The sequence below is a fragment of the Sphaeramia orbicularis genome, chromosome 3, assembly GCF_902148855.1.
Source record: "Sphaeramia orbicularis chromosome 3, fSphaOr1.1, whole genome shotgun sequence".
In the NCBI taxonomy this organism is placed as follows: Eukaryota; Metazoa; Chordata; class Actinopteri; order Kurtiformes; family Apogonidae; genus Sphaeramia; species Sphaeramia orbicularis.
Genome location: NC_043959.1, coordinates 8,723,972 through 8,736,077, shown reverse-complemented (window position 1 = coordinate 8,736,077; position 12,106 = coordinate 8,723,972). Strand labels below are relative to the sequence as shown.

The 12,106-nt window shown below is 35.9% G+C and overlaps 1 protein-coding gene across 1 annotated transcript in view; it reads left to right on the top strand.

Moving 5' to 3' along the window:
- Nucleotides 1-12,106, top strand: part of itga11a (integrin, alpha 11a) — a 166,976-nt gene that overhangs the window by 109,598 nt on the left and 45,272 nt on the right. The window contains exons 15-19 of the mRNA XM_030128769.1: nt 433-563; nt 2,631-2,797; nt 7,723-7,862; nt 10,864-10,974; nt 11,119-11,204. Coding sequence (XP_029984629.1) covers nt 433-563; nt 2,631-2,797; nt 7,723-7,862; nt 10,864-10,974; nt 11,119-11,204 — 635 coding nt within the window. The remainder of the gene's footprint in view (nt 1-432; nt 564-2,630; nt 2,798-7,722; nt 7,863-10,863; nt 10,975-11,118; nt 11,205-12,106) is intronic.

The window sequence follows — 12,106 nt, the reverse complement described above, 5'->3', positions numbered from 1 at the left end:
TTTAACCTACTATAAAAACATAAAAGGACAAAAAACACAAAAAATATATAAAATCCGATTTGACAAATGTATATAATTTCTTGCATAAATAACACAAAGCTGCTTAACGAACCTTTTCAAAGACTTTAAAAGTGAATATTGGTTCCAAATATTAGGTATAGAAAATTAAAATTGTAATAAATTAAAACTATACTCAAATATTTGACATAGAAGCAGATCTTTACAGAGGTGTTTTCTCCCCTAAAAGTGTGGTAATCAAACACGGTTATCATGATGATTAGAATTTAAACGGTAATACTAACCATCTGCAATTTTACTGCCGTTTATCGTTATACCGGTAATCGTTACATCCCTAAATGGGATGACTGTGTATTTCCAGCTGTAATTGTTGACTTCCTGTCCTTTCACTGTTCTCGTCTGTTTGCTTCTCAGAGGATAGCAGCTGCTGACCTGGCCCCTGGCCTGCAGTACTTTGGCCGCAGTGTCCATGGCATTATGGACATGAATGATGATGGTTTAGTGGACCTGGCAGTAGGATCTCTGGGTGCTGCTGTTCTCCTCTGGTTAGTATTTCACCCAGTTACATTTATCAACTCATATGACAGCTATTTCAGTTATTTCTGCAGAAGTAGGAGGCTGATTCATACTATGAACAAGTGATGTGTTAGGCTTTTGTTTGATGAATGTTTGGGATGAAGTTTATTTGAAAGTAGGGGTTTCATTCCACTGAAATTGTCTCCTTTTATACCACATGGGTTAAAGGTTTTGGAAGTTTTACCATAGACACAGACAAGAGAACATCGCTGAGAATTGTATTTCTCAATTGAACTGTAACTCTCATAACGCTGTTGTTTGGCTTCAGAAAGCCCAGTATTCCAGTAAAGCAGAAAACCATGTCCCAGCCTTTAACCCTTTTGTGCATACTGGTCACTACAGTGGACAGTTATTCCATAGCTGTTCTCTTGTATATTCATGGGTTCTGTTGTTTCAATTGCATATAAGCCAACACAGTGGATGCTTATGCATTATCCCATACACTGGGAAGTGCTTTTTTTTTTTTTTTTTTTTTTTTTACTTATAACGAAGATGGCCATCAAGAAGTAAAAAATGCTGAACATCCAAGGGATATATTGTAAATCCATCTATAGCAGGATACTCCTCAAGGAAGAAAAACTATGCTAGCATCAAGTAACATATAAGGATTAATATCACTGTTCAAAATTTCACATATTTATTTTATATTGGAAGAAATTTGAAAGTAATCCCATGACCATGAAATTGACACCATGCATCACTGGCTCTATTTTAACTGCAATTCATACCATTACTGTAACTTTGCTGTTTTTGATAAACTTGATTTGCTGTGACATGTTTTAGTGTAAATCAACTGATAATTGTTATAAGAGTGTAATTACCTCCGCCAAGGAGGTTATGTTTTTGCCAGGGTTTGTTTGTCTGTCTGTCTGTCTGTTTGTCTGTCCGTTAGTGTGCAACATAACTCAAAAAGTTATGGACAGATTTTGATGAAATTTTCAGGGTTTGTTGGAAATGGGATAAGGAAGAAATGATTAAATTTTGGTGGTGATCGGGGGTGGGGGGACCCACGGGGGGGGCGCAGACCAGAAAATTTAATCAAAATCTGTCCATAACTTTTTGAGTTATGTTGCACACTAACGGACAGACAAACAGACAGACAGACAGACAGACAAACAAACCCTGGCAAAAACATAACCTCCTTGGCGTGGGGGGGCCCACGGGGGGGGCCACTGATCCGCCTTGGCGGAGGTCTGCGCTCTCCGAGTGCTTCTAGTTAACAGTTGTCGTTTAGTTTTAACAAAAGGTATTTTATTTATTTTGCAGATTATCTCCATAAAGTGAGTAAATAATATTAGAATATGCTAAAATGTGAGAGAACATCAGATTATCAACATTAAAAATGTTTTTATTTCATAGTTTTCAAACAGTATATTATTACCTCCGCCAAGGAGGTTATGTTTTTGCCAGGGTTTGTTTGTCTGTCTGTCTGTTTGTCTGTCCGTTAGTGTGCAACATAACTCAAAAAATTATGGACAGATTTTGATGAAATTTTCAGGGTTTGTTGGAAATGGGATAAGGAAGAAATGATTAAATTTTGGTGGTGATCAGGGGTGGGGGGGCCCACGGGGGGGCCCATTTCCAACAAACCCTGAAAATTTCATCAAAATCTGTCCATAAGTTTTTGAGTTATGTTGCACACTAACGGACAGACAAACAGACAGACAGACAGACAGACAAACAAACAAACAAACCCTGGCAAAAACATAACCTCCTTGGCGTGGGGGGGGGCCCACAGGGGGGGGCCACTGATCAGCCTTGGTGGAGGTCTGCGCTGTCCGAGTGCTTCTAGTTTTCTGATATTTCATTGCTTCAGAAGTTAAACGTATGGTGTCCAGCTGAGTGGACATTTTTGTAAGTCCATGAAAAATAGGTTCATACAATAAATTTCAATTGCATTTGTTTTTTTTATGCCTCAAGAGAAATAAAACACGCTGGGAAAAACATCTTGACTAAAGTTCTCATAGTTCATGCATGAAAGGGTTAAGGTAAGGGGGTGTGTTACCCTGTCTGTGTTTACCTTTATGCCCTCCCAGGTCGCAGAGCGTGGTCCGGATATACACCACCATCCGGTTTGAACCCAACAAGATTAACATCTTTGTGAAGGACTGTCAGCGAGGTGGCAAAGACGTAACCTGTATGTCAGCCATTGTATGTTTCAACATCACTGCAAGGACAGCCATTCCTCCCACACAGGAAATTGGTAAGCCAGTAAAAATAATCTCCTTCTGGGGAGGCATCCTAGGAAACTCGACTTGGGTTGTCTGTCACATCAGCTTCTGTTTTGTCTGTACTACACTGTAAAACCGGATAGTTGAGTTGACTTCAAAAATCTCAGGTAACTCGTTGCCTTAAAAAATTTCAGTAATGAGTAATGAAAAGTTGAGTGTATTAAACTTAAATGCTTGATTTGAATGGAATTGCTATTTTAAGTCCAACACACTAAATGCCAAGTTAATTTAGCTTAAAATTTATTGCAATGTCAGTTGTTTTGTACAATCATGAGACTTAATATCATCAGTTCATTGAACTCAATTCCAAGTTGATTAAAGTTAAAATCTTATGCAATGTAAATGGGTTTATATAATTAATCAACCTAATATATTGTAGCGTGGATGGAAGTTGGGCAGGAAATTAGCTCAATGTAATTTGCCAGTACAGGAAATTCTGTTAATTTGGCAAAGCGGTAAAATTTCCATTGTACTAAAACTACTTCAGCTGAACAGTAAATCCATAGTTCTTCCTCTGGCTCTGACTGATGGTGCAGCTGTACAAAAATACAAAAACACACAAAAAGGCCAATAAACACTGACATACACACATTCAGTCCAAATTAACACTAACGGCACAACCCCGCTGAACCCCTGCACAGAAAAAGAACACATTTACAACAACATGAACAATACCCACAATGCAATGCACAGATAAAAAGGTGTGGTCAGAACTAAAACTGAGGGATTTAAATCCATTCAACTGAAACTTTTTCGTACTTTCAACTATGTCTACAAATTAGCAGAATATACTGAACATTTTATAGTAATGGAATAAAACTGAAATCATTGAAGTACGTTGGAATTAAAGCATTTTAGTGAATACAAAGTCTGGGCTTACAGTGTAAAGCAAAAAGTGTTGAATGTTTGTTTGGGAAAATTGGGCACAGCTGACTTTGAGAAATATTATATATATATTTTGGACATGAAGGTAAGCTCTTTTTTGGAGTTTTGTACACGAAAGGAAGAAATTGCATGAAAGAAATGGCATGGCATGAAAGTAAAATCGCCAATGTTTATATAACACTTAAAGAGTTAATTTTAACATACCTCAGTGAACATATGGTCCCTATCTCCAAAGTGTAAAATTTACCCTCAACATAGAGTTACATTTCCAGAGTCAACTTTACCCTAGTAAGAGTTAATATTTTTCACTACATTACACTAACTAGTGTCAATCAAGTTTTACACTATGTGAGAAGTAACACCCATAGTGTTATTCACATTCAACACTGAAGAGTTAAGTGTTAAGAAATAACTTTTCTGGTGTTAAGCCTACTTAACACTACATGTTGATAAATAAATTACTCCAAAGAGTGTTGATTTTTAACTGCCTCCTACCAGTGTTACATATGATGTACTACAGTCCCAGTGTCTGCAGGGGGGAAAAAAGACACAATTATTTCTGTTCCCAATTTATTCCAAGTAAAAATGAAATATTGCAATTAAAAGTAAACATAAAATGACATGTAAAATGAAAGCCGCCGACCTGATATCACGTTATCCGTTTGAAATTCGGTATTTGAAAACACGTACCCAACATTGACAATGACGATGTAACTTTATTCTTGCACACAGATTCTGCATGGATGAAATAACAAAAGCAATAGTTTATTTACACAAACTTACTGCAGTTTTTCGATGTGAGGAAGATGGCGATGCGAGAGTCCAACTTCTCACTCAGTTTGAGCATGGAGGTTGGTGGGCGGGGCTTTTCAGAGTCATTATTTTTTAACACTGAAAGGTATCTTGCTCTTATCGGTGTTGAATGAACTTTGAGAGAGTCAATTTTCTTTAACACTGAATATATGACAGTGACAGTGTAAAACCTCTGTTAACTCCAATTATTTTCACCAACACTGGATGTTATTTTGTTAAATTTTACTCTGTACATTGTTGGAATAACTCCAAAAGAATTAAAATACTTTGACACTGCATTTTTTACACTGGCAAATTTACTGTACATCCGTCTTGATGTGGTTCAAGTGCCCTTTTCAACGTGCTGCTTCCTATAAAAAAACTAACATGGTGATGGCGCCTGTCATTCAGAGCAACAAAGAAAAAGGTTTCTTGACTTGCAGTAGGAGATTATGATCTCATTGCTGTATACCAGCCAAAGTTAACGCTGCTGCCTTTAAAGCTGGTTTATCTGAGCCACAGCCACGCTATCATATAATCATTGGCTGGAATGTGTCTACAAGTTTATCTCCAAAATACCAAGACAGTTTGGACCGATGCCGACGAGAGGCTTTTGGCAGCAAATCATCTAATGCCCACATGCAGAAAGGTTCTCAGGTCAGAAGTGTTTTCAGATCTACTCTAACGGGCTCTGGTTTCACCTGGAAGCAGAGGTGTAGGGGAGCGTGTTCTGAGTTCACTTCTCAACCCTCCAACTACTTGATCAAATCCAGAAGACACAGCAAAACAGAGCAGAGGAAGAACAGACAGGGGCAGTTATCTTGTCTTCCCTGGTTACATGCAGTGAAACACGTTGATTTCATTTTCCTCCCGTTGTCGTGTCTGGTTGGTAATCCACCACAGATGTGCTGGTATTTGTAAGTTCGCTGTGGTCTGTCGCATAAAATACAACTGTTTTCTCTGTCTGATTTGAATTAACCCTATTTATATAGCTTTGTTTGTCTGTCTATTTACAGTATAGGACCGTTTTTAACCCTTTCATGCATGAATTATGAGAACCTTAATCAAGATTTTTTTTCCCAAGTGGTTTTTATTTCTCTTTAGACATGGGGAAAAAAAAAAAAACAGAACAAAACAATGCAATTGAAGTTTTTTTATGAACCTATTTTTCATGGAGTTATAAAAATGTGCCCTCAGCTGGATGCCATGCATTTCATTTTAGAAGCAAATCAAATCAAATTTTATTTGTATAGCGCCTAATCATAAAAAAAGTTATCTCATGACACTTTACATGTTGTGCAAAGAAACAAGATACACTGTGTGAAAACTATAAAACAAAAACATGTTAAATGCTGCTAATCTGATGTTTTCTCACATTTAATATACTGTAATACAAGTTATTACTCACTTCACAGAGATAATATGCAAATAAATAAATAAATTTTGTTTAAAACAAACAAAAAACCACCAGTTAATTACAGTTTAATAACAATGTCAAGTTCTTTAATAGGTTCACAGGTAGATATGGCAATATTGTCCCAAAGTTGTATGAAATTATTTGTATATTTACACCTAAGCTATCCATGAACAAGTAGAAAAGCTGGAGCAGTTTTGAAGCTGGACTTACGGTTTTACATTTTGACTCAGGTTATGTACAAAAAGTCTTGGGTGCCATGCCTGAAGCTAACTCATAATCATAAAGGAAAAAACCTGTATTTAGTGATGCTGATCCCTTAAACTGTGATGGTTGTATAGATTTTCTTCTTCTGGGTTGAAAATATGTGTGAAGTAACCATGGTTTAGATTTTTCAAATTTCTTACCGGTGCTATGCAACTATAAGGCAATAATTCTAGCTCCTTATGCCATGAAAACACAGGGCAGTAAAAGGAAACTCTCTAAAACAATGCGGCTGGGAAGTGAGTCATTTGTGACATCAGAGGACTTGGATTCTTGTGTACTGTATATTAGTGAAACATTCATTATACGTTCAGAGTAAATTTTTTTTTATTTTTATTTTTTTTATTTGCACATCATAAAACAGTAAGAAAGAAAAAAACAACACATCAAACAAGTAACATTATTGTACAGGAGAGGTTAGAAGCCAAAAGAGGTTTATATGAACACCACCCCAGAAATGAACAATACAAAAGAAAAAAGAATTAAAAGTACAATATAACTGAATTAATAAACTAAAGTAAAAACAATAAAAATGCAAATCACATTACAAATCATCAAATGATATACAGACTTACATTTTTTCATGAATTGCAATCCTTTTAAGATACGTTTTAAACAATGATGAAGAAGATGTCGAATGAAGTTCAGGTCGTAGATTATTCCACAGATTTGGTCCACCGTATTTCAGAGAATACTGACTGACAGAAGTTCGGAAGTACGGAAGATAAAATTTGCTTGAATATTGTGGAGGATAATTGTGAATAACAGAGGACAGCATGAAGAAATTCTGAAAAACTTTGGGAAGAATATGAGTAAAGTGACCATATTTGGACATGAAGACACGGGTCTGGGAAACGTTCACATCAAAAACTGAAAGAAGTTTGAATTTTTGGAAAAGAGGAGCAGATGAGTGGAGTCTGTTAGAAAAGCTGATCATTCTAAAAAAATTCTTTTGAATTAGGAGAATCTTATTGAGATACATGGGACAGATTGTCGCCCAAACAGTTCTGCAGGAAATAATGTAAGGACAAATGAAGCAATAATAAAAAGTCAAGAAACAGGACTGATTTATCAATGAACGGACTCTGCTCAAAATGTCAGTTTTTTATAGTAATTTTTTTACAGACAAGATCAATATGGGATTTCCAACTCAATTTTTCATCTACAATTACACCTAAAAACTTAATGTAAGAAACCTGGGTTATTTCAAAGTTATCTATGAATATTTAGTTGTTTTCCTTGTTATACTTCTTATCTTTGTTACAAAATATGATAAAATTAGATTTTGGGTTGTTGAGAGAGAGTTTATTCATCTGAAACCACCTAGAAATAGACAACAATTCAAAGCAATTATTGCATTGCACCACTATAGTGATGTCATTAACCACAAAGCGGAGGTGTCATTTGTCTATTTATGTGCAATTTCTGCATCTAAGAAAAGAAAACTAATCTACTTTTACATTTTAATCCAAATAAAGGAAAACCTGGCGCTGTTCCACACAAGTGTGTAATTTCATAAATCTTCCTTTTTCCTCATTCTAGGGATCAGATTTAATGTCTCGATTGCGGAGCGACGTTTCAATCCACGAGCTGTACTGGACAATCCGAACAAAGCACAGCCTCAAAACCTGACACTCCTGCCTGGGGAAGAGAAATGCCAACACTTCTACTTCCATGTTATGGTGAGTCACACATACAGTTTCACTTCAAACCAGTGGCGGCTCATTAACCCTTTCATGCATGAATTACGAGAACCTTAGTAAAGATTTTTTTCTTGAGTGTTTTATTCCTCCTTACACATGAAAAAAACAATGCAATCTTTTTTTTTTTTTTTTTTCATGGAGTTACTAAAATGTCCATACATTTAATTTTTGAAGTTAAGAAATGTGTTTAAAACCCAATATCAAAAAGTACGGAAGAGGATTAGGGCCACTGTACAAAAATACAATAAATTAAAATAAGGTCCAATATATATTTTTTATAATTATTATGAGAAAAAAGTCAGAATTCTGAGATTCAAGTCCAGTGGCCCTAATCCTGTTCCATAAGAAAGTGATATGAAAACAATGAAATAAAAACATTTTTAATGCTGCAAATCTGATGTTTTTTCCCATTTTAACATATTCTAGTCCTAGTTATTATTCACTTCATGGCGATAACATGCAAAAAAAATAAAAAAAAAAACCTTTGTGTCTAACAAATAACAGGTGATTTACACTCAAACATGTTAGTGCTGATCAGGTTTATGTACTTACAGTATCAGTTACACCAGTTACAGTAATGGTCTGAATGTCAGTGAATGGGATGATGCATGAGCATCCACTGTGGCTGATATGGAACTAAAACAACCAAACCAATGAATGTACAAGAGAACAGCTGCAGAATAACTGCCCACTGGAGTGACCAGTATGCATGAAAGGGTTAATAGAGGGTGCGAGGGTGCCACCCTACCTGTCTTACATGAAGAAGAGGACGATAGGAATCACCTGAAATAATTTTACAAAAACATTAATATTTGAGTAAACAACATATACATGATGCACCCCATGAGTACCATGTAGAATCTGTTTTCGAGTGTAGTTTAAAAATGGTTTCGTCATTTAGTGAGCAGTCAAGTCACATGTTTCCTGTTTGGGGTGTAAAAAAAATTGCACCCAAGTACCACCCACCAAGGTTATTATCGTTAACGAAAACTAACGAAATGACGAAAACTAGAATTGTAAAAACATTTTCGTTAACTGAAATAAATAAAAACTATAATTAACAGAAGAAAAACCGATAACTAACTGAAACCGTATTGTGTGTTTACAGAACTAACTAAAACTTATAAGAATTCTGGATGAAATTCCCTTTGTTTTCGTCTTTGTCAATGTCGGATTGATACGAAATCGATTTATTTCCCTCAAGCAATTTTAGCTGCTGGCACCATGTGATATTTAATGGTCCATCACTTGTGTTCACTTGTGGTTTCCAGTCGTCTTCTGGTCCACACTCTACCTGGAAACATGGAGACTAAAGTTGGGAGAAAGCAGCAGAGTCCTGTCTGGGATTTATGTGAATATGACGGAGAAGAAGAGAAAAGATATAAAAAAAAAACTAAAACTAAACTAAAACTAAGCATTTAGAAAATAACGAAAACTAAAAAAAAACTAGAAAACCTGCTCTAAAAACTAATTAAAAGTAACTGAATTAGAGAAAAAAAAGTCAAAACTAAATAAAACTAAACTATAATGAAAAATCCAAAACTATTAGAACTGTGCCACCCACAGGATTAAACGTCACATCCCAAAAGAATCAAGACCTTCCTCAGAAATGGAATCAGAGTATAGGTCCGTCGGTCGTACTAATGTATGACTAAGTGGCTGGAAAGTTGAGTGGTTAACACAACTGGCTTCGAGGTGAGGGATTGATTCCTGGAACGAGTGGTATCAATGATTTGTTTTAGCTTTTACGTTGATTTTTTAAATTTTTCTAATGCCATGTGATCTGCTCGCACTACCTTCACCCCTGGTCTAAATGCATTGTTGATACTATCAGTGGAAAAGACACTTGTCAGAGACATGACCGGCTTTAACAGTAGATTCATAGAAGAATTTGCATGTTTGAAGCATAGACGGTGAAATTTACATATAAAAAAATGCATGACTGAAAACACATACCGTGTATTTTGATTTTAACCCTTTCATGCATGAATTATGAGAACCTTAATGGGTCAAAACACAGTAATGTCCGTCAGAGAGTGAACTTTAATTGATTGCCATTCCAACGTTAATTTCCATATTAAGTAGCTCCTTGTTTTGGATAATCCCTTGTGGTCCAACTAAAGCAAAAATGACTTTAAAAGTAAAAATGTGGGTCAAATTGTCTCTAAAATGTCCTGTCAGAGAGATTTTGATTACCGTGTTTTGACCCTAATCAAGTTATTTTTCCTGAGTGTTTTTATTCCTCTTTAGGCATGAAAAAAACAATGCAATTGAAAATTTTTTTATGAACCTATTTTTCATGGAGTTGCAAAAATATCCACTCAGCTGGACATCATGCATTTAATTTTTGAAGCAAAGAAACATGTATTTACTGATACACTGTGTAAAAACTATGAAATTTTTTTTTTTTTTAATGCTGCTAATTTGATGTTTTGTCACATTTTAACATACTCTAATATTAGTTATTACTCACTTTATGGAGATAATATGCAAAATAACCAAAAACAACTACAATCTAATAACAATAACAAGCAATTCATTTCCACTCAAACATGTAAATGCAAATCAGGTTCATCAAGAACAGCAAAGTTACAGTAATGGTATGAATCGTAGTGTATGGGATGACGCATAAGCGTTCACTGTGTTGGCTGATATGGAACAAAACAATAAAATCCATGAATATACAAGAGAACAGCTGGAGGATAGCTGTCCACTGGAGTGACCACTATGCATGAAAGGGCTAATTTAAATTAATATTTTAAACTAATGGTGCATGTACTTTGGTGTATCCTAGTGGTGATATGCAGATATAGTGCAGTTGAAAACTGACTTGGACACTGCACCCCACCCAAAAATAATTTCACCAGCTGCCACTGCTTATAACCTAAGTGTCATAGTCTTTGAAAGAGCTCTGATGGCATGTGAATGCAAAACAAATCTTGTCTTTTTCTTCCTTTGTCAACTTACTGTTGATTAACAGGAGACCACAGACTATGCAAGGCCCATCGTATTTGCTGCACAAGTGACGCTGCAGGATCCAGACCACGGACCGGTTCTAGATGAAAGCTGGCCTACAGTGGTGCGGACTGAGGTCAGAGGCCAGTAAAGGCTTATTTTGTTATCTTCATTTCCAAGTTATTAAACTGAACTCCTATACATTTTTTATTTGCTACCATCAAACTACAAGAAATGAGAGACAGGATGTTTTTTTTTTATAAATGTTTTGGCGGTTTAGCTGCCCTTCTGGAATGGCTGTGATGAAGATGACCGCTGCATGCCCGACCTCGCACTGCAGAGTATGACTGACCTGAAGACTCCAAAGTAGGTCGACAAAAAGCTACAACAACACACAGCCAATACGAGCAGACACACATTATGTACAGGGTGGGGAGGCAAAATTTACAATGAACATTTAGTTGTTTTTTCTCAGCAGGCACTATGTCAATTGTTTTGAAACCAAACATATATTGATGTCATAATCATACCTAACACTATTATCCATACCTTTTCAGAAACTTTTGCCCATATGAGTAATCAGGAAAGCAAACGTCAAAGAGTGTGTGATTTGCTGAATGCACTCGTCACACCAAAGGAGATTTCAAGCATAGTTGGAGTGTCCATAAAGACTGTTTATAATGGAAAGAAGAGAATGACTATGAGCAAAACTATTACGAGAAAGTCTGGAAGTGGAGGAAGCAACAAAAAACGTACCAAAGCTTTTATTAAAGCTCTCAAATCCAAAATCCTAACGGATCCAACCAAATCCATGAGAAAAATGGCAACTGAACTTGAGGTAGACAACAAGACCATTAGAAATGCAGTAAAATATGATTTGAAGTTAAACTCTTACACAAGAACACCAAAACACTTGTTGACAACAGCAACAAATCCAACTTTAGCAATTTTTGGGAATCATGTTTATGGCCGCCTTCTAGCCCAGATCTAAACCCTCTGGATTCTGCTATTTGGGACGTTTTAGAACATGCTACCAATAGAACATCACACAGCAATGTCAACTTTCTTAAAGATACTATTAAAGAAGAATGGGAGAAGTTGTCACCCGAATATTTGAAGAACACTTGCGCAAGTTTCAGGAAGCGTGTGAAGGCAGTTATTGAGAAAGAAGGAGGACACATAGAATAAAAACATTTTCTATTATGTCAATTTTCTTGTGGCAAATAAATTCTCATGACTTTCAATAAACTAATTGGTCATACACTGTC